At 41.3% G+C, this 21,817-nt stretch overlaps 1 protein-coding gene across 2 annotated transcripts in view; it reads left to right on the forward strand.

The window, feature by feature from the left end:
* The first annotated feature begins 10,875 nt into the window (after window positions 1–10,875).
* Window positions 10,876–21,817, forward strand: part of HCFC2 (host cell factor C2) — a 46,708-nt gene continuing 35,766 nt past the window's right edge. For both annotated transcript variants that reach the window (XM_082665746.1, XM_082665745.1), the window contains exons 1-3: window positions 10,876–11,048; window positions 12,481–12,629; window positions 14,090–14,250. In XM_082665746.1, coding sequence (XP_082521872.1) covers window positions 10,886–11,048; window positions 12,481–12,629; window positions 14,090–14,250 — 473 coding nt within the window. In that variant the 5' untranslated portion in view covers window positions 10,876–10,885. The remainder of the gene's footprint in view (window positions 11,049–12,480; window positions 12,630–14,089; window positions 14,251–21,817) is intronic.

Below are 21,817 nucleotides of genomic sequence, written 5' to 3' on the forward strand. Positions count from 1 at the left end.
ACTTCCTCTCGCAGCCTCCTCCGGCAGCCTGCAAATCATTTCAAAAACAAGGCTGCTCTGGAGGAAAACATTCCAAACTGGAGAAAAGCAGATGCTTGGAGGGTGAATTTCCACCACACATTGGGTCTAAGGTAAACTTTGAGAGGGCAGAAGTGAAAAAATTAAGTTCATACTGATTTTAAGAATATCTTTCCTGGCCACTAGCTTCTCCTAAAATGCCCTAGTCATTAAAATGCCGTTGTCCCCAAATCAAAGCCCAGATAAAAACTGTGGTCTCCCTTCGACCAAGGCAATGATAGTGACGGAAATTTCAAGATGGTGTGTTTTGTGACTGAACATGGGAAGGAATCAGGCAGTGAATCAACCCCACCCAGCTCTGTGCTGTTCTGTGTTCCTGCCATTGATTCTCAGAAATCCAGGAAATGGTGCCAGCACTTTGCCTGATCATGGAATTTATTTAGCAATGGCCTCTCTCCCTCATTCCTATAAAGAAATGAGTCTGCCTCTGCTCACTGCCACCTTCTAAAGTGGTATTGCCCAACAGAAATATAATGCAAGCCACATTGTCATTGAAAATTTTCTAGTAGTCACTTTAAGAAAAGTACAAAGAGGTAAAATTAATTTTAATGATAAATTTTACTTAACATAATATATACAAAAACATTATTTCAACATGTGATTGGTATAAAACTTATTAACAAGACATTTTACACTTTTTGTTTTGTATGAAGCCTTTGAAATCTGGTGTGTATTTTACACCTGCAACACATCTCAATTCCCAAACTAAACTTCATCAGAAACAATTGATATGTATTTAGATTTGATAAAATTTACAGTTTAAAAAATAGATTCACGGGCTTCCCTGGCGGCGCAGTGGTTGAGAGTCCGCCTGCCGATGCAGGGGACACGGGTTCGTGACCCGGTCCGGGAAGATCCCACGTGCCGCGGAGCGGCTGGGCCCGTGAGCCATGGCCGCTGACCCTGTGTGTCCGGAGCCTGTGTTCCGCAAGGGGAGAGGCCACAACACTGAGAGGCCTGCGCACCGCAAAAAAAAATAGATTCACATATTCAGGTTGCTCCAACATACTTCAAAATTTTCCAATAACTGAATCGTGAATCAGTTTTTCAATTTAAATTGATTAAAACTAAGTAAAATTTAAAATTTGGTTCCTCAGGACTTCCCTGGTGGCGCAGTGGTTAAGAATCTGCCTTCCAATGCAGAGGACGTGGGTTCGATCCCTGGTCAGGGAACTAGATCCCACATGCATGCTGCAACTAAGAGTTCGCATGCCACAACTAAGGAGCCCACCAGCCTCAACTAAGGAGCACACGTGCCACAACTAAAGGAGCCAGTGAACCGCAACTAAGGAGCCAGCAAGCCGCAACTAAGGAGCCTGCCTGCCACAACTGAGACCCAGTGCAACCAAAAATAAAAAATAAATAAAACAAAATTAAAAAAAAAGAAATTGTTTGTTTAAAAACAAATAAATAAAATGCAGTTCTTCAGTGGCACTAGTCTTTTTTTTTTTTTTTTTGGCTGCGTTGGGTCTTTGTTGCTGCAAGTGGGCTTTCTCCAGTTGTGGCGAGCAGGGGCTACTTTCATTGCAGTGTGGGCTTCTCATTTCGGTGGCGTCTCTTGTTTCAGAGCACAGGCTCTAGGCTCACGGGCTTCAGTAGTTGCAGCATGCGGGCTCAGCAGTTGTGGCTTGCGGGCTTAGCAGTTGTGGCTTGCAGGCTTAGTTGCTCCAAGGCATGTGGGATCTTCCCAGCCCAGGGCTCAAACCCGTGTCCCATTCATTGTCAGGAGGATTCTTAACCACTGCACCACCAGAGAAGCCCCTCCTTTATTTCTGCTGGGCCATGTGCTGAGCTGCAAGAGGCTTACTGTCTATGACCTATATTTCCAAATTGGATGCACGGATTCTCCCCTGGGGAAGAAATGAGAATAGAAAGAGATGTAGGATATAAGGGGCACCCTAAGTGTAGTGGCTACCAGCTTGGGCTCTGGAGACAGACCGACAGACCTAGGTGTTAGCTCAGATGTTACACTTACACATTCCTGAAAATCTCACCTTCGGTTTCCTCATCTGTAAGGTGAGGAAGCTTCCTGTGCGGGTTAAAAGACCTCATGCATGTAATGCGGCCAGTAAGGGCTCAGAACATGGAAGTGATTATTATTGTTGTTGCATGAAGACACCCCAAGGTATAAACAAGAGAAAGAAATTGTAACAGTAAGCAATCGGTAACTTTTTTCAAAAAGCCCAAATGAGTTATATGCTGTTTCAAACACTGGTAGCCTGGTACAACTTAATAACCTCTCTGCTTCTTCCCTTCAAATAGAAACACTCTGTCATTTGAGGTGGCAACTGTCCAGTTAAAAATACTCACCTCCTCAGAGGTCCTGAAGCTAGAGCGGCACGTGAGCAGAAGCTGGCTGGCTGTGACTTCCTAGAAAGCTACTGTTTTCCTGGCAAAGAGCTGTCTGGTGCCTTTTGCCCTTTCCTCCTGTCTGAAACCCAACCTTGGTGCCTGGAGGTGGAGTCGCCATCTCTCAACTCTGTGGATGAAAGGCCCACCCTGTGCTGCTGCATACGGTCCCACGGGCTGTGCACAGAGACCGCTGTGGTGAGTCAGTCAGGGTCCCGGCAGGACACAGATGGCCCACCCCAGTGAGCTAATGGTGGAGACTCTTAAAACAGGCACTATTTGAAAAGGTGTAGTCAGTGTTAGGGAAACTTGGTTACGAATTGATGCTATAGGGCTTCCCTGGTGGCACAGTGGTTGAGAGTCCGCCTGCCGATGCAGGGGACATGGGTTCGTGCCCCAGTCTGGGAAGATCCCACATGCCGCGGAGCGGCTGGGCCTGTGAGCCATGGCCGCTGAGCCTGCGCGTCCGGAGCCTGTGCTTCGCAACGGGAGAGGCCGCAGAGGTGAGAGGCCCGCGTACCAGAAAAAAAAAAAAATTGATGCTATAGCACCAGGAGTGGGAGGAAGCAGCCGCAGGGGAGGGCTGCCCAAGAGGAGCGCCCTCTGTTCACCCCCACGAAAGGGACTAGGAGGTACATTACCCCAACCTTACAATCTCCTGTTGGTGGTGCCTCCCACTGGCCAAACCCAGCTGGAAGTCAGAGACCTGGAGACGTCAGGTGATGTAGTACATTTAGGTCAGCCTCACGGCACTGAACAAGTTAAAGAAGAGTAGAGAATAGATCTTCATAAGCAAATGGAAACTATCCATGCCCCGGCGCTGGGTGACTCAGCAGCCCTGCACATGTTAAGTGAGGAGGGCAGAGCAAGAACACAGGAGAAGCCTCAGTCCCGATGGCACCAGGAGTCACCAGAGCAGCCTGAGCTGACTACTTACGGAGCATCTAACCGTGTGAGGAAAATAAACCTGGATGCAGTTAAGTTACTTTGCTTAGGTTTTGGTTATCTGCCTGAACACAGTCCTATGTGATCTATATGCATTTTCGATTTGTGCTATCATTAGTCAACACAATGTATATCTGAGTCATTATTATTCCATGTTTATTTCTTATTAGTTGAAAGCCAAATGTTCATCATTTCTTACCCAATGGGCCTGCCTTGGCTGAGTGTATTACTTTGTAGATAAGTAGGTAAGATAAACTCTATTAAGGCTGATAAATGTGACTGGAAGGAAGGGAAGCAGCATTGTGCAGCAGCAGTGAATCACTGCACTGGGTCAGGCTGACAAGCCTCTATTTATTGCCTCTGTCTCCCTGGGCTGGGCTCCAGGATCATCCACATGGGGCAGGAAATACAACTATGGGGGCCTCAATTCCCTCTCTTTGGCTGGTGGGGCTCAGTGATGGGTCATCTCCTTGTCCAGAGCTTAGCTGCTCTGGCTCTTGCCTGCTACCCCCTGAGCTGCAGCAATCGCTCCTGCACCTGACTCTCTGCACACAGGGTCCCTTTCTCCCACGTGAGATGACTGCTTTTCCTCCCTGGCTTTTGTGCCAGCTCCTTCCTCTGGTAATTGGTGTAGGCTCTACCTGGCCTGGGGTCCTGCCTCGTTCTGGCCAGCTGCCCTCTCCAGGCCTTGGCCGCAGCTCTCGCCATGGCTGGAGCCCTGTGATCTGGGAGCAGACCTCTCAGACACCATCTGCTTCCTCCGTCTCAGGAACAGTGCCTGCCTAGGCTCTCTGCTGTTGAGCTCTGCCTACCTGCTGGCACTCCTCAAAACCCCTTCTCAGACTGCTGCCAATAAGCCCTTGGCCTGAGTTCTCAACTGAGATTAAGGCATCCGTTGGACACGGCCATTTTACACTCCTGGCTGAAAACACTGCACTGTCTGCCACCTCCCAGCACCAGCCCCTCCCTCTCGGACTGACTCCTCAGTGGCCCGTAGTGGCTCAGGAGGGGTAGAAACAGTAGTAATATAATGAAAATGATAGAAGTTAAACAATCTATGACTTACTAAATGCTAACCACGTGCTAGGCATTTCATAAGCGCAGCACTGTCCTTGCTCTGCGTGGCATCAGCACCAATTTCAGTCACCACAGTGTAGTTTAATAACATCAGTCCCCCTACAACACAGTTCAAATCTGTTACCACAGTATATCAACTGAGTAATTGGATAATTACTAACTTTGCTGCTAGCTTTTCAGTCCACAAAATTACTACGCTGATAACAGAGCCACATCAATGATGAGTGACCAATCGTGTCACTTCTTTGACAGTCTGTCCTTCATTGGTCACTGGATAGCTGTTATTCGGCTTATGTACAGACAGCAAAGCATGTAGTTGTGTTGCTTCGTTAATTCCCAGTGAGAAACCCATGTGACATCTACAAAAATGGATAATAGAATTGGCCAACACAGAGAAATGTTAGCAAAGAAACAAAAAATGATAATAGTGGGAGTGACATTCAAATCAAAGGTAAATGAAGTTAGAGAAGAAATTAGTTGGCCGTGGGATGATACTGTTGCTATTCAACTCTAGCTATGCAGCCAGAAAAATCTAGTAAGGGTGATTTTACGAACATAAATAAGGAAAGTGGTTGTGATGAGAGGGATGGAGATGTTCCAGAGGAAATGACATGGGCAAAAAAATTCATATTAGAGGAACTCTCAAAGGTTATTTTATGATGTTAAAAGTGCAAAGGATAAAATATGGGAAGCTGATCCAAACTTAGAAAGGAGTATGACCATTTTCCAAGGCACAGAAAAGATGCTCACTCCTTACAGTAAGTTATATGGCAAGAAGGTTAAACACTGCTCAGCTGCTCTTGGTAAGTTTTATACCAAAACCAAAACCAAAACAAACCCTAAATATTTAATTTTCATCTTCAATACGTCCAATGTTTTAAATTACAGTAGAACAAATAAACATTAAGTTTACTATTAAGTCTACTATTTTTTTCATTTCTTTAGACATTTAAAACTAACAGTAAGAGAACTTTAAATTTTTTTTTTTTTTTTTTTTGCTGTACGCGGGCCTCTCACTGTTGTGGCCCTCTCACTGTTGTGGCCCCTCCCACTGCGGAGCACAGGCTCCGGACGCGCAGGCTCAGCGGCCATGGCTCACAGGCCCAGCCGCTCCGCGGCATGTGGGATCTTCCCGGACCGGGGCACAAACCCGTGTCCCCTGCATCGGCAGACGGACTCTCAACCACTGCGCCACCAGGGAAGCCCGAGAACTTTAAATATTTTGACAAAAATTTTTAAAGATCATGAACAAAACAACTGTAATTTTTCCCATTAGTAATTAAGATCGCTTTGCAGGGTTTCAGCTTCCATGGCCATTTTCACAGAACTGCACTCTCATGCAAAGCAAGGACAGCCTGTACTTTGCATATATTATCTCAGTTGATCTTCAAAATAACCTTAAGAAATAGATGCTATTACAATCCCCATTTTATAGACAAAGCATCTGAAGCTCAAAAAAATAAATAATTTGACCAAGACCCCATAGCTAGTAAACGGCTATGCCTATTGAATTCTAAATCCCGTGATCTTAACCTCTATGCTATACTAAGATTCCAGGTAAATGATGGTGTTTGATATGGGGGAGCGGGAGTGAAGGAGAGAAAGTGGTGACAGATGAAGGCATCTTCTCTAATGTAACTTCAAAAGGCTAGAGCAGTGCTGTCCAATGAGCTTTCTGTTTTTTAATATATTTTTATAGAATATAAACAATTATATAATCTATGCAATAGACATATATTCAACCCCAGTCCATGTGTAAATCTTCATGTACTTCTGAATCCATCTTTTCTTGATCCTCTAGGATCTTGCTCAGTCAAGTTTCAACCTGCCCTGAGACAGGCCTACTTGGTTAACTCACCAATTCTCATTTCCAACCTTCTTCTCCCTTGCCTGCTTCTCATTACTGAGGCTAAAAACAAACAAACAAAAACACTTTCCTAGACTCCTATAGCCACCCTCCTGCAAGAAGACCCCCACGGTCTGCTCTTCTCTTCTTTCTTTGTGATAGAACCTTGACTATTACCCGAGCACTTGGCCATTCTAAATAAAAACTACATTTCACAAACTTCCTTCAACTAGCTGTGGCCTTGTGACTAAATACTGGCATATGGGATGTAAGCAGAAATACCATGTACAATTCCAGAATGTGTTCTGGAGAGGGGAACATTCCTTTCCCCTACTCTTTCCTGCTGGCTGGAGTGTAGATGCAATAGCTAGAGCTGGAGCAGCCACCTTGGATCATGAGCTGGAAGGACGAATTCCAATCTACAAAGTCTACAAATTCCTGAAGATGCGGTGAAATAGAGCTGCCATGCTGGCTTTGGACCGCCATTTCCAAAGTTCATTTAGATGGGAGAAACATAAACTTTTAAAGCCTATTTCTGTCACTATAGCTAATGTAATCTTAATATACCAAATGTCCCAGTTCTGGCCAGTGAAACCTAAGAGCAAGTATGCTGGGTGGCTTCTGGGCAAGATGCTTTTCCTCCCTGTAAAATGAAAGCCCTATTTCCCCATCCTGGCTGTCCTCCTGCTTCATGCCTTTGGGCATGGTTGTATGGGGACACAATGTCCAAAGGTACAACGACCTTCTTTTGACCATAAAGGAAAAGTCAAGAGAAATTCAGAACTGCTACCTGGAACCGTAACACCACTGAACTGCCAAATTAACCCTAGACCTACCTACCCCAGATTTCTTGTGCAAGATAATTAAGTGCCTTATCATTTAGCCACACTGTGTCGGATATTCTGCTACTTGTAACAAAAAGCATTTCCAAATGACATATTCTTTTGCTATGATTTAAATGTCTGTGTCCCCCTCCAAATTCATATGTTGAAATCCTCACCCCCAAGGTGATGGTGTTAGGAGGTAGGGTCTTTGGTATTTTGGTGCTTAGGTCATAAGAGTGGAGCCCTCATGAATGGGATTAACGCCCTTATAAGAGACCCCAGAGAGCTCCTTCATCCCTTTCACCAGGTAAGGATACAGTGAGAAGTCAACAGTCTGAAACCTACAAGAGTATCTTCAGCAGAATCTGACCATGCTGGCACCCTGATCTTGGACTTTCAGTCTCCAGAACTGTGAGAAGTAAATTTTGGTTGTTTATAAACCACCCAGCCTCTAGTATTGTGTTACAGCAGCCTAAGCAGACTAAGACATCTCTATTGCTTCTTCAGTCTTACCTTTTCAACTGGATCCTTCTTCTGAGCCCACAGTCATGTTCCAAGTCTCATCCTTGGAAAAGAATGAGAAAAGCTTGCTCTGTACACAGCCATTTCTCCCCTCCAGCCACTGTTTTTTCTTTCCTTCTGGGGGCAAGTGTCTGTAAAAAGCAGGCTATACATGTTATCTGTGCGTCCTCACTTGTTATTCATTCTTCGATCTTCTGTGGCTTCCCTCCTCCCGCTCCACTGAGTATTTTAATCTAGGCCATTAATAACCTCTTAGTTTGCAGACGTTGCTTCTTTGTCTTTTTCTTTTCTGACCTCTCTATGGCTCTTGGCTTTGATAACCACTTCCACTCTGTGAAAGCCCCTTAGCCTGTGGCTTCTTTGACATCGCCCTCACCCAGTTCCCTTTTGACTTCTCTCGCTATTCGTTCCCCATTTCGTTCACGAGAGCCTCCTGCTGTCTTTACCTCTTAAAAGTTGGTTTCTTCAGGGCGCTATTCTGCCTCATTCTTCTCTTCCCCTTCTACACTCACCTCCTAGGTGGTAACTTCCATTCTTAAAGTTTCAAAGATTGAAGGTAGCTTTCCTGAGAATTGGGGACCTAATCTAGACTCCTCACTTAAGCAGCGTTGAGTCCAAGGTGCTCTGGTAAAATATCTTTCCCATTGGATTAAGCATCCTGTCATGTATTGAACTGTGTCCCCCCCAAAAACAGATATGTTTAAGTTCTAACCTGTGATTGTGACCTTATTTGAACATAAGGCCTTTGCAGATGTAAACAAGTTAAGGTGAGGCCATTAGGTGGGCCCTCATCTGATATGACTCGTGAACTTATAAGAAGAGAAGAAACACAGACACACAGGGACAACACCATATGATGATGGAGGCAGAGGTTGGAGTGATGCTGCTACAAGCCACGGAAGGCCTAGGATTGACGGCCACCACCAGAAGCCAGAAAGAGGCAAGCAAGTATTCTTCCCTACAGGTTTCAGAGGGATCATGTCCCTGATTTTGGATTTCTACACTCTAGAACTGTGAGACAACAAATTTCTGTTGTTTTAATCCACCTGGTTTGTGGTACTTTGTTACAGCAGTCTTAGGAAACTAATACAGACCTCCACCACTGTCCTGAAGCTCCTTATCTAAGCAACCAGTTATCACTTGTAATCTCCTTTGTCTTAACATTTTGCCTTCATCTCTCCCTAGTTCAGAGATTTTCAGACTTTCGAATATCATACACCAGTTTTGATTTTTTTTAATTTGAATATCAACATTGGGTTTGCAACTTTTAATTTTACCCTTAGTCTTTTGCTATAAGGACATTAAAAAAAACAAAACAAAACAAAAAAAACTACCACCCACTTACAGTATCAGTCATAAATAAAAGTTAGGACATTTTAACACTAAACTCTCAGAATAAAATATAATTCTTTAAATAAAGTATTTAAAGTTTTATGAAAAACTCATGGCTCTACCCCAACTTTTCCAGTATTGTTTCAAATACCTAAAAACTTTATAACTGAAACATTTAAGAGCCCATGTTATGTATGTGACCAAGAAAAATATCAGTACATAAATATTCATAGCTTTCTTTCTTTGTTTCCAGCCACCTTCCTATTACAATTCCAAATTCTCTTTGACCATATTATGAAACTGGGGAATTAATCAGTGACAGGAAGAACTTGAAAAGCAGGAGCTGGAAAGAATAGTAAGAATTCCTTTTTAAAAGGGAGAGAATTACCTCTCAAAAGGCAGTTTAGATGAACGAGAAGGTGGGAGAGGCATGGTTAGGTTTGAGGGAATTGGGGGAGGAGAGATGAGCTAGGCATACGAGAGAAATTGAAAGTAGTAAGATGAGGGAAATGAAATTTTAGGAAATTTGGCCTACATTATGTGTATTCCCTCTTTGATACCGTCTTTAGAGTGTGAGGTAGGGATTTAAATTGCTTTCATTCCCCGCCCCGACCTCTGCCGCTGGACTTGTATCTCTTTGAGTATGATTCTGTGTAGGACCAGATCACAAAGCAGCCCGGACTTAACAGGGTTACTTATGACTGTATTCACAGTAAGTATGGTAGAGTGGTTAGGGGTTGGGGCTCTGGAATCAGAAGCTCTGCGTTTGAATACTGGCCCTAATTCTGCTGTGTGCCCATGAGAAAATTACTTTACTTTTCTGTGCCTCATTTCCCCATCCACGAAAGGGAAATAACAGTACCCACTTCACTGGATTGTTAGGAGAATCACAAATTAATTCATATAAGGCAAGGAGGACAGTGCTTGTCAATGAAAGACCCTCAAATGTTAGATAGTAATAAAAGATAAATCTATATATAACCTCCCACCTGCTTAAACAAAACAAAACAACTTTCGCGGCTCACCGTTCCTAAACTTCTTGGCATGTCACCCTCCAAATCTGATCTGCCTGACTTGCCTTTGCAGGCTTAGCTCCGACATTCCCTCCGGGGTTCCCAGCCGCGAGTGGCACGCAGCGCTCGCGGCCTCTCCACCATGGTCCAGACTGCCCCCCTCCCCCAGCCTTCAGGGGCATCCTCTACGCCCAGGCTCTCTGCGCGCAGTCACGCCCTCGGCGGAGATGGACTTCCCTCTCCTCTCCCCGCGCTCCTGGCACTTCAAAACCTATACGAGAGCTTTTCCCTTGCTGTGTTGTCATTGTTTAAAGCATCTGTCCCCAACCTTTTTGGCACCAGGGACGGGCTTCGTGGAAGCCAATTTTTCCACGGAATGGGGGGCGGGAATAGTTCAGGCGAAGAGGAAGCCTCGCTCACCTCCTGCTCAGCCCCTGCTGTGTGGCCCCTTTCCTAACAGGCCCGGACAGGTTGCGGTCTGCGGCCTGGGGGTTGGGGACCCCTGTTTTAAAAGGTCTGACTCGCACATCCTAGATGCTCAAAGTGGCCGTAAAGGAAAACGCTGTATCTTCTCCCACAAATAAAAAACTGGAGGCTCTGGATGAGGAGGGGAGACTGGTCGGTAGGAAATTTCCTTCCACCCTAAAATCCCTTGTCCAGGGTGCCAACACCAGCCACGTCACCCGGGGGGGGTGGGGCTCCCTTGCCAGGACCCCCTCTGCTCCCCGCAGCCCTCCATCCTCACCCTGGACGCCCGCGGTCACGTGACCATCACCCTCCTCCGTGGGGTTCCCCTCCTCCCGCGTGCACAGCTGGAGGCGGGTCCCAGCCCTCCTCCCGGAGCAGCGGCGCCGGAGCAGGCGCGGTGCATTGTGGACAGAGGGGCGGGGGTTGGGAAGATGGCGGCTCCCAGCCTCCTCAACTGGAGGCGGGTTTCCTCCTTCACGGGGCCGGTCCCCCGCGCCCGGCACGGACACCGCGCGGTGGCCATCCGGGAGCTGATGATCATCTTTGGAGGGGGCAACGAGGGCATCGCCGACGAGCTGCACGTCTACAACACGGGTAGGCGCGGCGGCGGTTCTTCGGCCCCGCCTGTGGGAGCCGCGGAGGGGGAGGGGAGACGAGGCGGCTGCCGCGGCCCTGACAGCTGTCACCGCCGGGTCACTGCCTCCTCCGGTGGGCGGCGGGGAGCGAGTCTCGGCCGGGCGGCCCCAATCCCGCAGGGTCCCGGGCCGTAGCTCCGTTTCTCCGGGATTGCCGGGGCGGAACCGGCCCCCGTGCGGGGCGCGCCGGCCCTCGGGCAGGCGGTCCCGGACCCCCCCGCCCCAGCCCTGCTGGCGGACGTAGGCGAGAGAGACTGTTTCCATCCGCCTGGGCCTCTTCCCGAAGTCTCGCCCACTCCGGGGCCCCGAGATCCCTCCCTGTCAAAACCCACCTCCAAACCAGAGCTCCTCCGGGCCTTTCCCGTCTTTGCCTGCCTGCCTTCTTTAGGAGGAAGAGAATATAGGGGAGATGAGGAGGGAAAACGAGAGGCCTTCTGGTACTTTCACCCCAAATACAGCCCCGTACCTGGCAGTTGTTAGTCAAGATTCTTACCCCGTTGGTAGCGCTCTTCACTGGCGGGGAAGTGGCTCGTGGGTGATACCGATGCCTGTCTGCATGGTTGGGTGTGTGTGCCCAAGCTCAGCCGTTCAACGCTCGGGGAGGACTGTCGCCTTGAGCGCCGCTGCACATCAGAAATGCCCCCGGCCGCGGAGGCCCTGACTTTGAGTACCTCCGTGGAACAGAAAGGAGGTTGCAATTTCATTTTTCCCACTTGTCAATGCGCCAGCAGTCCTAAGGAAGCTCTTTTCTTGGTGTAAGGCTAATTAATGAGTTTGAAATCTATGTCGTGATCAATAACTTTTCTTTGACCAAACAACTTAATTATAGTGGTCATTTAGAAATTAATAAAATGGTGGAGTAGGGGAAACTTTATTTTTTCACCTTCTCCTCCTTCTGGCACCCCAGCATAAAAAAGTTAAAAAGTTAGTCGACAATTTGGTAGACTGTAAAAACCTTGGGTGTGGAATAAGTTAGACCTGGTTTGAATTTTGCTCTGCCAGTTGCTCAAGGATCAACCCTAAAGTTACTGAACCTAAGTGTCAGAGTTTTCACTTGTAAAATAGAGAGGATGATGCTCCCCAAGTAGGGTTTTTGTTGAGAAATTAAGTGATATAGATCAGGGTTTTCAACAGCAGCATGATTGACATTTGAACCGGATAATTTTGTTTGTTTTAGGGGCTGCCCTATATCCCCAGCCTTTTACCCACTAGTTGCCAGTAACACCCTCCTCCTGCAGTTCTGACAACTGAAATTTTTTTGTTTGTCCCTGGGTGGGCAAGACCATTCCCAATTAAGAACCACTGATATAAATGATTCATATAAAAGTACAGACTCATAGTTTGTGATAACTGTTTATTATAATTGGTTTTAATTTTATTTTGGCAACTAGTTACAAATCAGTGGTTCCTGCCAGCTGTTAGAGGAGACATCCCTCCAGGCTGTGCTGCCCATGGATTTGTCTGTGATGGTACCAGAATATTAGTATTTGGGGGAATGGTTGAATACGGAAGATACAGCAATGAGTTATATGAGTTACAAGTAAGTATATTTCAAATTTATTATCTCAACCTGAAGTTTTAATGATATTGCTCATAATTCTTTGAAAGATTGCAAAATGTTTCACTAACATGCTTAAAATAGTGCGAGCTTCACATTTCATAGCTTCAAAGAAAACATTTCCACTTCACTAAAAAGCCAAAGTTTCCTTTTTTTTTTTGCCCTCGCCGTGTGGCATGTGGGATGTGGGATCTTAGTTCCCTGACCAGGGATCAAACCCGTGTCCCCTGCATTGGGAGCGCGGAGTCTTATCCGCTGGACCACCAGGGAAGTCCCAAAGCCAAAGTTTCTAGTGTAAGTCTTTTTCCAATACCCAGTGCAACATTTGTAACATTAAGATACCTGTTACTTAGTCTCAGTTGTACAAGTTATATGTTTGAGCTTTTGTATCTTAGCGCAGTCTTTCTTTAACTTTAGCCTGCAGCAGAAGCACCTGGAGGGTTTGTGAAAACACAGATTGCTGGGCCCCGCCCTTAGAGTTTCTGAATCAGTATTCTCTACAGAGAATTTGCATTCCTTCTGAGTTTCCACCTGCTCCTGCTGGTCTCCAGACCATACGTTTTTGAAAACTTCTGCCTTAGTTACAGAAATTGTTACCCTCATGCTAATAATCACTTTTTTCCCCTTTCTGGCAGTACATACAAAAGGGGTAACAGTTTCAAATAGCCTTTCTAGATTTTACTCTCTAATAAACCAGACGCAGAGCCCTCTGTGACAGCCCTAACTGACTTTTATTCCTGAACTGTGTATTCCCACTTCTGTGATCATAAGGATATCTGGTAGTTGGCAGATGTAGGTGAATTATGCCTGTTTACAAGCAGTCCATTTAAAAATTTTTTCAAAAATAGTTTTAGATAAAGAAAGCATCCATGGCTAGAGAATAAGTTTTGGAGTTTGGTTTGTTAAGTGATCTTTATGTTGGAGTTCCCTGGTGGTCCAGTGGTTAAGACTCCACACTTCCACTGCAGGGGGCACAGGTTCGATCCCTGTTTGGGGAACTAAGATCTCACATGCCATGCAGCGGCCAAGAAAAAAAAAAACTTTTTAATGAGCTTTATGTTTATTTAAAGGTTAAAATATATACCATCCATGGATTACCTAATTTCAAAAAGTGAGAGTACATAAATTACATTTAATCTTAAAGCTATAAATAATGTTGAATTTTTCATTTGGAAAATATTTTATAACTGTTAGTGTTTATTATTATAAGCTTAGTTTGCCATTGTGGAAAGCTGTGAATATGAACGATTAGACTGAATTTCTATTGGAACACTCATTTTAATTCCTGAAGTTATCTGGTTAACTTGTCATTTGTCCCAAAAGTAGCTTATTGAAGTCTTCTGATCGGATTCAGATTAAAATGTATTGGTATGATGTTACACTATTGACAATATAGGAGCACTTTCCTGATTTTGTCTGAGAGTATTTATGCTCTTTTTTAGGCAAGTCGTTGGTTATGGAAAAAAGTGAAACCGTATCCTCCTTCTTCTGGTTTACCTCCTTGTCCTCGGCTGGGACATAGCTTCTCTTTATATGGTAACAAATGCTATTTGTTTGGTGGCCTGGCAAATGAAAGTGAAGATTCAAACAATAATGTTCCCAGGTATGCCAACACTTTTTCAGACCAAATGTTTATTTTACGATTTAGATTAAGAACATTTCATTTCTTCCATCTTTAATTATCAAAAGTGATGAAGCTTAACCATTTTCAATTAAACCTAACAGTGAACAAATTTGTGTCCATTTTGTGTTTTCCTTAGTCCCTGGAGTATATCTGTTTTCAAAACTGCCTTTTCCGATCAGAAATCATCTTATTAAATTGATATTAATATAACTGCTTGTGGCAATATATTTGTATATGTTGAGCCATAATGAATTTTAGTTGTCATAAGCGATAATGAAAAGTAATAAATGGATATTTTCAAATTATATTTCTCTGAGAGTTAGTGACAAAAATCTGAATGTAGAATGAAGGCTATCATTTCCATTTTTCTCATAGGAAGCTGTTAAGAGTGGTTCACACAAGCAAGTACTTTCAGAACCAATTCTCTCCTCCTTTTTCCAAACAGAATTAATCACTGCCTCTTTTCTTTTTGCATAATGTTTTGATCACATGGTCATTATAGCATTCAGGATTTGGAGGTTTAGAATCCAAAAGGCTATTTTCTGATTCACTGCTTACCGTGTATGTGTCCTTTAGTGGAAGTAATCTAAGCCTGTTTTCCTTCACTGTGAAATGGGAGTGATTAAATACCTACCTTTCAGTGTCATTGTGATTGCTAAATAAGATTATTGGAATAATTTTCAAAGGACTTTCAAGTTGCCATCAGCAATATCAGTAGTTGTCATCGCCATTATAATGTGTCTTTTTACCTACATTAGACTGATAATAGAGTTAGCTTTTTTTTCCCTCCAGACTTTAAAAAATAACATATACTAAAACTACATGGAAAAATTGGAAACTGGAGAAAAGGAAAAGAATTTATACCACCACACTAATCCAGATACTTTTACTTTTAGCCCATGTCTTTTTTTCATTTTCCATTAAACAATTTTTTTTAGGTACAGACTTGTAAAATTCAAGAAACTAAAAAGTATACGAAGTTCTTTCTCATAGCATCACTGTTCCCCAGCATAGGCAAGAACACATAATTCAGTTTGATGTGTATCTTTTGGAACCTTTTTCATGTAACACATTGTATTAGCTTTTGTTGTGTTAAGGGTAAGCTTCTCAAGTTTATGCTGCTAGAGGGAATAACTAGATACACGTGATACTTTTTAAAACCTTGATTAAAGCTAGCACATTCATTTCTGTTGACATTCCATTGGTCAGAGCAAGCCCTAAAGCCAAGACCTGAGTCATGATGCAAGGATACATGTTCTGCTTTCTGGGAGAGGGGACTTGGGAACCTTAATCTGATTCTACGCAGACATGTATTTTTTTTATACAAGTGAGGTCTTTCTTCTTGCTTTATGACTTTGGCTGTTTACTTGTTTGGGTTTTTTGTTTGTTTTTTACTTTTAACAATATATCTTTACATGGCAGTAGATATGGATTGACCTATTTTTTAAAGGCTGAAAAGTAGTCTGAATTATGCAAATTATTTAACCATTCCCCTACAGATGGACATTTAAATATTTCCATTATTTTGCTATTACAGTTTTTGCACATGTATAAATATTTTTGTAGGATTGATACTTATAAATGGAATTGGGGGGGAGGGTGTTGGTCAAAGGGTACATTTAAGTTTGTTTAGGTACCCCTGAATCAACCTCCAAAGAGATGGAAGTATTTTATACTCCTAATAACTGTGTACGAGAGTGCCTTATACCCTCAGCAATACTGAATCATCTCACTCTTCTTAGTTTTTGCCAACATAATTGGTGAAATACATTTCATGGGTTTATCTTGATTTATTTTTAAACTAGGAATGAGCTTGATTAACAATGCTTATTGGATATTTACAATTACTTTTTTGAAATTGTCTGTTCAGGTCCTTGTTTATTTTTCTATTTTAAAAAGTTGAAGTATATATTATATACCATAAAATTCATCCTTTTTATATGTACAATTCCATGATTTTTAGTAATTTACAGTGTTGTGTAACCATCACCACAATCCAGTTCTAGAACATTTCTATCACTCCAAAAGAAACTTCTTATTCATTTGCAGTCAGTCTGCATTCCCATACCAATCCCCAGGCAACTACCAGTCTACTTTCTGTCTCCGTAGATTAGCCTTTTCTGAACATTTCGTACAAATGTGCTTTTGTGCATTTATCTTCTTTCACTTAGCATAATGTTCTTAAGGTTCAACCATGTTGTAGCATGTATCAAATATTTCTTCCTTTTACTGATGCATAATACTCCATTGTATTGATATATCACATTTTGTTTATCTGTTCATCAGTTGGTAGACGTTTGGATTGTTTCCAGTTTTGGGCTTTTATGAATAATGCTGTTATGATCATTTGCATACAGGTCTTTCTATGGACATGTATTCATTACTCTTGATTAGATACCTAGTAATAGAATTGCTGAGTCATGTGGGAAATTTATACTTCTTAAGTACTACCAAACTGTTTTCCAAAGTGACTACCATCTTACCTTCCCACCAGCAATGTATAAGTGTTCCAAATTTTCCACATCCTTGTTAACGCTTGTTATTGTCTGTCTTTTTTTTTTACAGCCAACCTAGTGGGTATAAGGTGGTATCTTATTATGGTTTTAATTTGCATTTCCCTAATGACCAGTGATGTTGAGCTTCTTTTCATGAGCTTTTTAGCCATTCATATATCTTGTTTGATGAAATTTCTATTCAAATCTCTGTTCATTTGTTAGATACACTTGACCAACAGGCACAAAAAAAGATGCTGAACATTGCTAATTATTAGAGAAATGCAGATCAAAACTGCAATCAGGTACCACCTCACACCAGTCAGAATGGCCATCATTAAAAAGTCTACAAATAGGGCTTCCCTGGTGGCGCAGTGGTTGGGAGTCCACCTGCCGATGCAGGGGACACGGGTTCGTGCTCCAGTCTGGGAAGATCCCACGTGCCGTGGAGTGGCTGGGCCCATGGGCCATGGCCGTTGAGCCTGCGCATCCAGAGCCTGTGCTCTGCAGCGGGAGAGGCCACAACAGTGAGAGGCCCACATACCGCAAAAAAAAAAAAAAAAAAAAGTCTACAAATAATAAATGCTGGAGAGGGTGTGGAAAAAAGGGAACCCTCCTACACTGTTGGTGGGAATGTAAATTGCTGCAGCCACTCTGGAAAACAGTATGGAGGTTTCACAAAAAACTAAAAATAGAGTTGTCATATGGTCCAGCAGTCCCATTCCTGGGCATATATCTGGAAAAAACCATAATTCGAAAAGATATGTACATGCCTGTGTTCATAGCTGCACTATTCACAGTAGCCAAGACATGGAAACAACCTAAATGTCCAAAGACAGATGAATGGATAAAGAAGATGTGGTACACATATACAATGGAATACTACATAGCCATAAAAAAAGAATGAAATAATGCCATTTGCAGCAACATGGATGGACTTAGAGATTATCATACTAAGTGAAGTAAGTCAAAAAGAGAAAGACAAATACCACATGAGATCACTTATATGTGGAATCTAAAATATGACACAAATGAACTTATCTATGAAACAGAAAGAGACTCACAGACATAGAGAACAGACTTGTGGTTGCCAAGGGTGGGGGTGTGGGGGAGAGATGGATTGGGAGTTTGAGATTAGCAGATGCAAACTATTATATAGAGAATGGATAAACAACAAGGTTCTACTGTATAGCACAGGGAACTATATTCCATATCCTGTGATAAACCATAATGAAAAGAATATGAAAAAAATGTATATATTTATATGTATAACTGAATCACTTTGCTGTACAGCAGAAGTTAACGTAACATTGTAAATCAACTATACTTCAATAAAATAAATCTAAAAATAAAATTTAGTTGCTTGTATTCTTATTATTGAATTATAAGTGTTCTTTATATATTCTGCATACAGGTTTTTTAAAAAATCAAATATGTGATTTGCAAATATTTTCTTCCCATCTGTAGCTTGTCTTTTTATTTTCTTAATGGTATCTTTTGAAGCACAAAGATTTTAATTTTGATAAGTTCAGTTTATCCATTTTTTCTTTTATGGGTCATGCTTTTAGCATCCTTTTTAAGAACTCTTTGCGTGTCTCAAGGTTACAAAGCTTTGTTCCTCTATTTTCTTCTAAAAGTTCTGTAGTTATATCTGTGATTCATTTTGAGGTAATTTTTATGCCTGGGTAAAGTAAGTGTCTAAATTCATTCTTTTACATGTAGATATCCAGCTTTCCCAACACCTTTCATTGAAAAGACTATCCTTTTCCCACTGTATTGTTTTGGCACCTTTATTGAAAATGAATTGACCGTAAATGTAAGGATTTATTTATGGACTCTCAATTCTGTTCCACTGGCCTTATGCCAGTACCACACTGTTTGGATTACTGTAGCTTTATATTATGTTTTGAAATAGGAAGATATAAGTTCTCAAATTTTATTACTCTTTTTTCAAGAATGTTTTAGCTATTCTGAATCCTTTACATTTCTGTATAAATTTTAGGATCAACTTGCCAATTTCTGCAAAAAGTTCTTCTGGGATTTTGATAGGGATTGTGTTGACTATATAGATCAATTTGTGGACAGTTGCTATCTTATTAGTATTGAGTCTTCCAGTCTATGAACATGGAATGTCTCTACATTTATTTAGATCTTCTTTATTGTCAGTCAGCGATATTTTGAGGTTTTCAATGTACAAATCTTGCTCTTATTTTGTTAAATTTATTTCTAACTTTTTATTCTTTTTGATGACATTGTGAATAGATTTGGTTTCTTAATTTCATTTTTGGATTGTTCATTGCTAGCATATAGAAATACATTTGGTCTTTGTATATTGATCTTGTATCCTGTGACCTTGCTGAATTCATTTATTATTTCTAATCATATTTTCATGGATTTTTGTTTTTCTTTTTATTAGTGATTCTTAGGAGTTCTCTATGTAATTTGTTTTATATGTTCCAGATATTTTTTCCCAAGTCTTCTGTTTGCTCCCCCCGCTTTTTTAAGGGTTTTCATTTTTGTTTTATCAAGTATGACAATATACTTTTTAATGGCTTTCTGGTTTGTATCCTGCTTATTAGGAAGAATCTCCTGTCCCAAAACTATAAAAATAATTTTTCTATATTTTCTTCTAGTACATTCACAGCTTTGTTTTTGTGTTTAAAATATTAATGCATTTGGAATATATTTCTGTGACTAGTGTGAGGCTTTTTACTTTTTCTTCTGAATGAATTTTCAGTTCTCCCACCATTTATTAAATAAGCCAGTCCCCCCCCACACAATGTGTTGAACTCCCATCTCTGTCATATCTTAATTCTCTTAGAATTGGGTCTTTTTCTAGACTCTCTAGACCAGGGGTTACAAACTACTCTCTGTAGACAAAATTTGGCCTGCTGCCTGTTTTTGCTAGTAAAGTTTCATTGGAACCCAGCCATGTCCATTCATTTACATATTGTCTCTGGCTGCTTTCATATTAAAAGGGCAGAGTTGAGTAGTTGTGGCAGAATTTATGGCCTACAAAGCTTAAAATATTTACTATCTAGCTCTTTCCAGAAAAAGTTTGTGAGCTCTTGTTCTAGACTCTCTTCTGTTTCATTAATATATTTACCTTTCTATCTTTAATTGTGATGTTTGCTGTAGGTCTCTAGTATATGCCTTTGATCAGATTAAGGAAGTTCTAAAAAAAAAGATATATATATATGAAGTATAGTTGTATAATATTACATAAGTAACAGGTGTACAGTATAGTGATTCACAATTTTTTAAGGTTATACTCCATTTATAATTATAAAATGTTGGCTATATTCTCAGTGTGGTGCAGTATGTCCTTGTAGCTTATTTTATACCTAATGGTTTGTAACCTCTTAATTCCCTACCCCATGTTGTCCCTCCCCCCCTTCCCTCTCTCCACTGCTAACCACAGTTTGTTCTCTATATCTGTGAGTCTGGTTCTTTTTTGTTACATTTACTAGTTTGTTGTATTTTTTGGTTCCATATATATAAGGAAGTTTTCTTAAATCTATAGTTTGCTAATTCATTTTTTCTTTCTTTTTAACCAAAAAATGGATGTTGAGCTTAATTTTTAAAATTTTCCAAATGGAGGAATTCTCTGGTGGTCCAGTGGTTAAGACTTGGGCTTTCACTGCCATGGACCTGGGTTCGATCCCTGGTTGGGGAACTAAGTTTCCACAAGCTGAGTGGTGTGGCCAAAAAAAAGAAAAATTTCAAAATGGAAAGTTTTGTTATTGTTGCTAATATCTAGTTTTATTATATTGAGGTTAAAAAAAATGTGGTCTATAGGATTTCTCCTTTTTAATGGTTGTTTTTGTGGTCTATGTCACAGTCATTTTTTGTAATTATTCCATAGTTCTTCATAAAGATTGTAAGTTCTTGACTGTTTGGCTAAAAGGTTCTTTATTAAATCAATGTTTTAAATTATTATTCAAAGCTTTTTTATCCTGTGGGTGTAGGTCATAACTTCTGAATGACATGTTAAAATCTCCCAGTGTGATTGTGAATTTGTGTTTTGTTCCTTACATATATAATTTCAACCTGTGTGTATTATTTTGTTGTAGACTTATCTTATGTAAATAGGACTAACAATTAACTAGTATGCACTGGTATAGCATACTGGCTGGGATTCGTTCTGATCTGTTTAACTCTATGCCATATCAGTTGTTAAATAGTTTTAATATCATCCTGCTATTAATAGCTTATAGTTGGATTTGGGGTTCTTTTGTTTCCCCTGCATACTCCCTATCTCCAAGAGACTTTGTCTTAAAATAAGGACGTTTTTTCCTGCCGTTGTAATTTTATGTTTTCCATCTACTCTGCTTGTTGTTGCTTCTCCACACCCCTTTCCCTGCCTTTGCTAGGTTTCTAAAAATTGTGATGAGATTGAATATTTGTGTATGTGTGTTTATATATTTATATAATTTTTATTTCCTGTTCTGTGAACTGCCTGTTTATATCCTTTTACCTATGTCTATTGTGTGATTGGTCGTTATCTTGATTTCATAGGAGCTCTTTATATTAAGAAAATTCTGTGATGTTTACTAAATTTTTTTTCAGTTTTTCTCTTCTCTTTTGACATTGTTTATAGCTGTTTTTTCCCCCAGCCATCTTATTTCCATAGACTATGCTTTGCTTTTTTTCCTTCTCCTTCCTTTTTCTTGATTTATTGTTTTTCTTTGATTCTTTCTTTCCTGCTAATGATTTGAAAATTATACATGCTAATTCTATGCTTCCCTTAGTTGCTTGGAAATCATCATACACATTTAAAAGGAAGATGCCTTGTACTCTTTGGAAACAGATTACTGTCTTTTTCTTTAGCCTTTTTTTGCTTACTCCCTTTTTACATATGTTTCGTAGAGTTGTGAATCGTATTCCAGACTACAATAATGTTAAGAAATTAATTTTTTAGTCAGTCTTTCCCAGTGATTATTTAGACCTCACAGCCACGGTTATAAACATCAATTTAAATTTAATTATAAATTACTAGTTTCTTTGCACAACCATTTCTTTTATTCAGTGTATTCTTTCTTGGATTTCTTTTT

This window comes from Grampus griseus (assembly GCF_964374135.1).
Source record: "Grampus griseus genome assembly, chromosome: 11".
Lineage (NCBI taxonomy): Eukaryota > Metazoa > Chordata > Mammalia > Artiodactyla > Delphinidae > Grampus > Grampus griseus.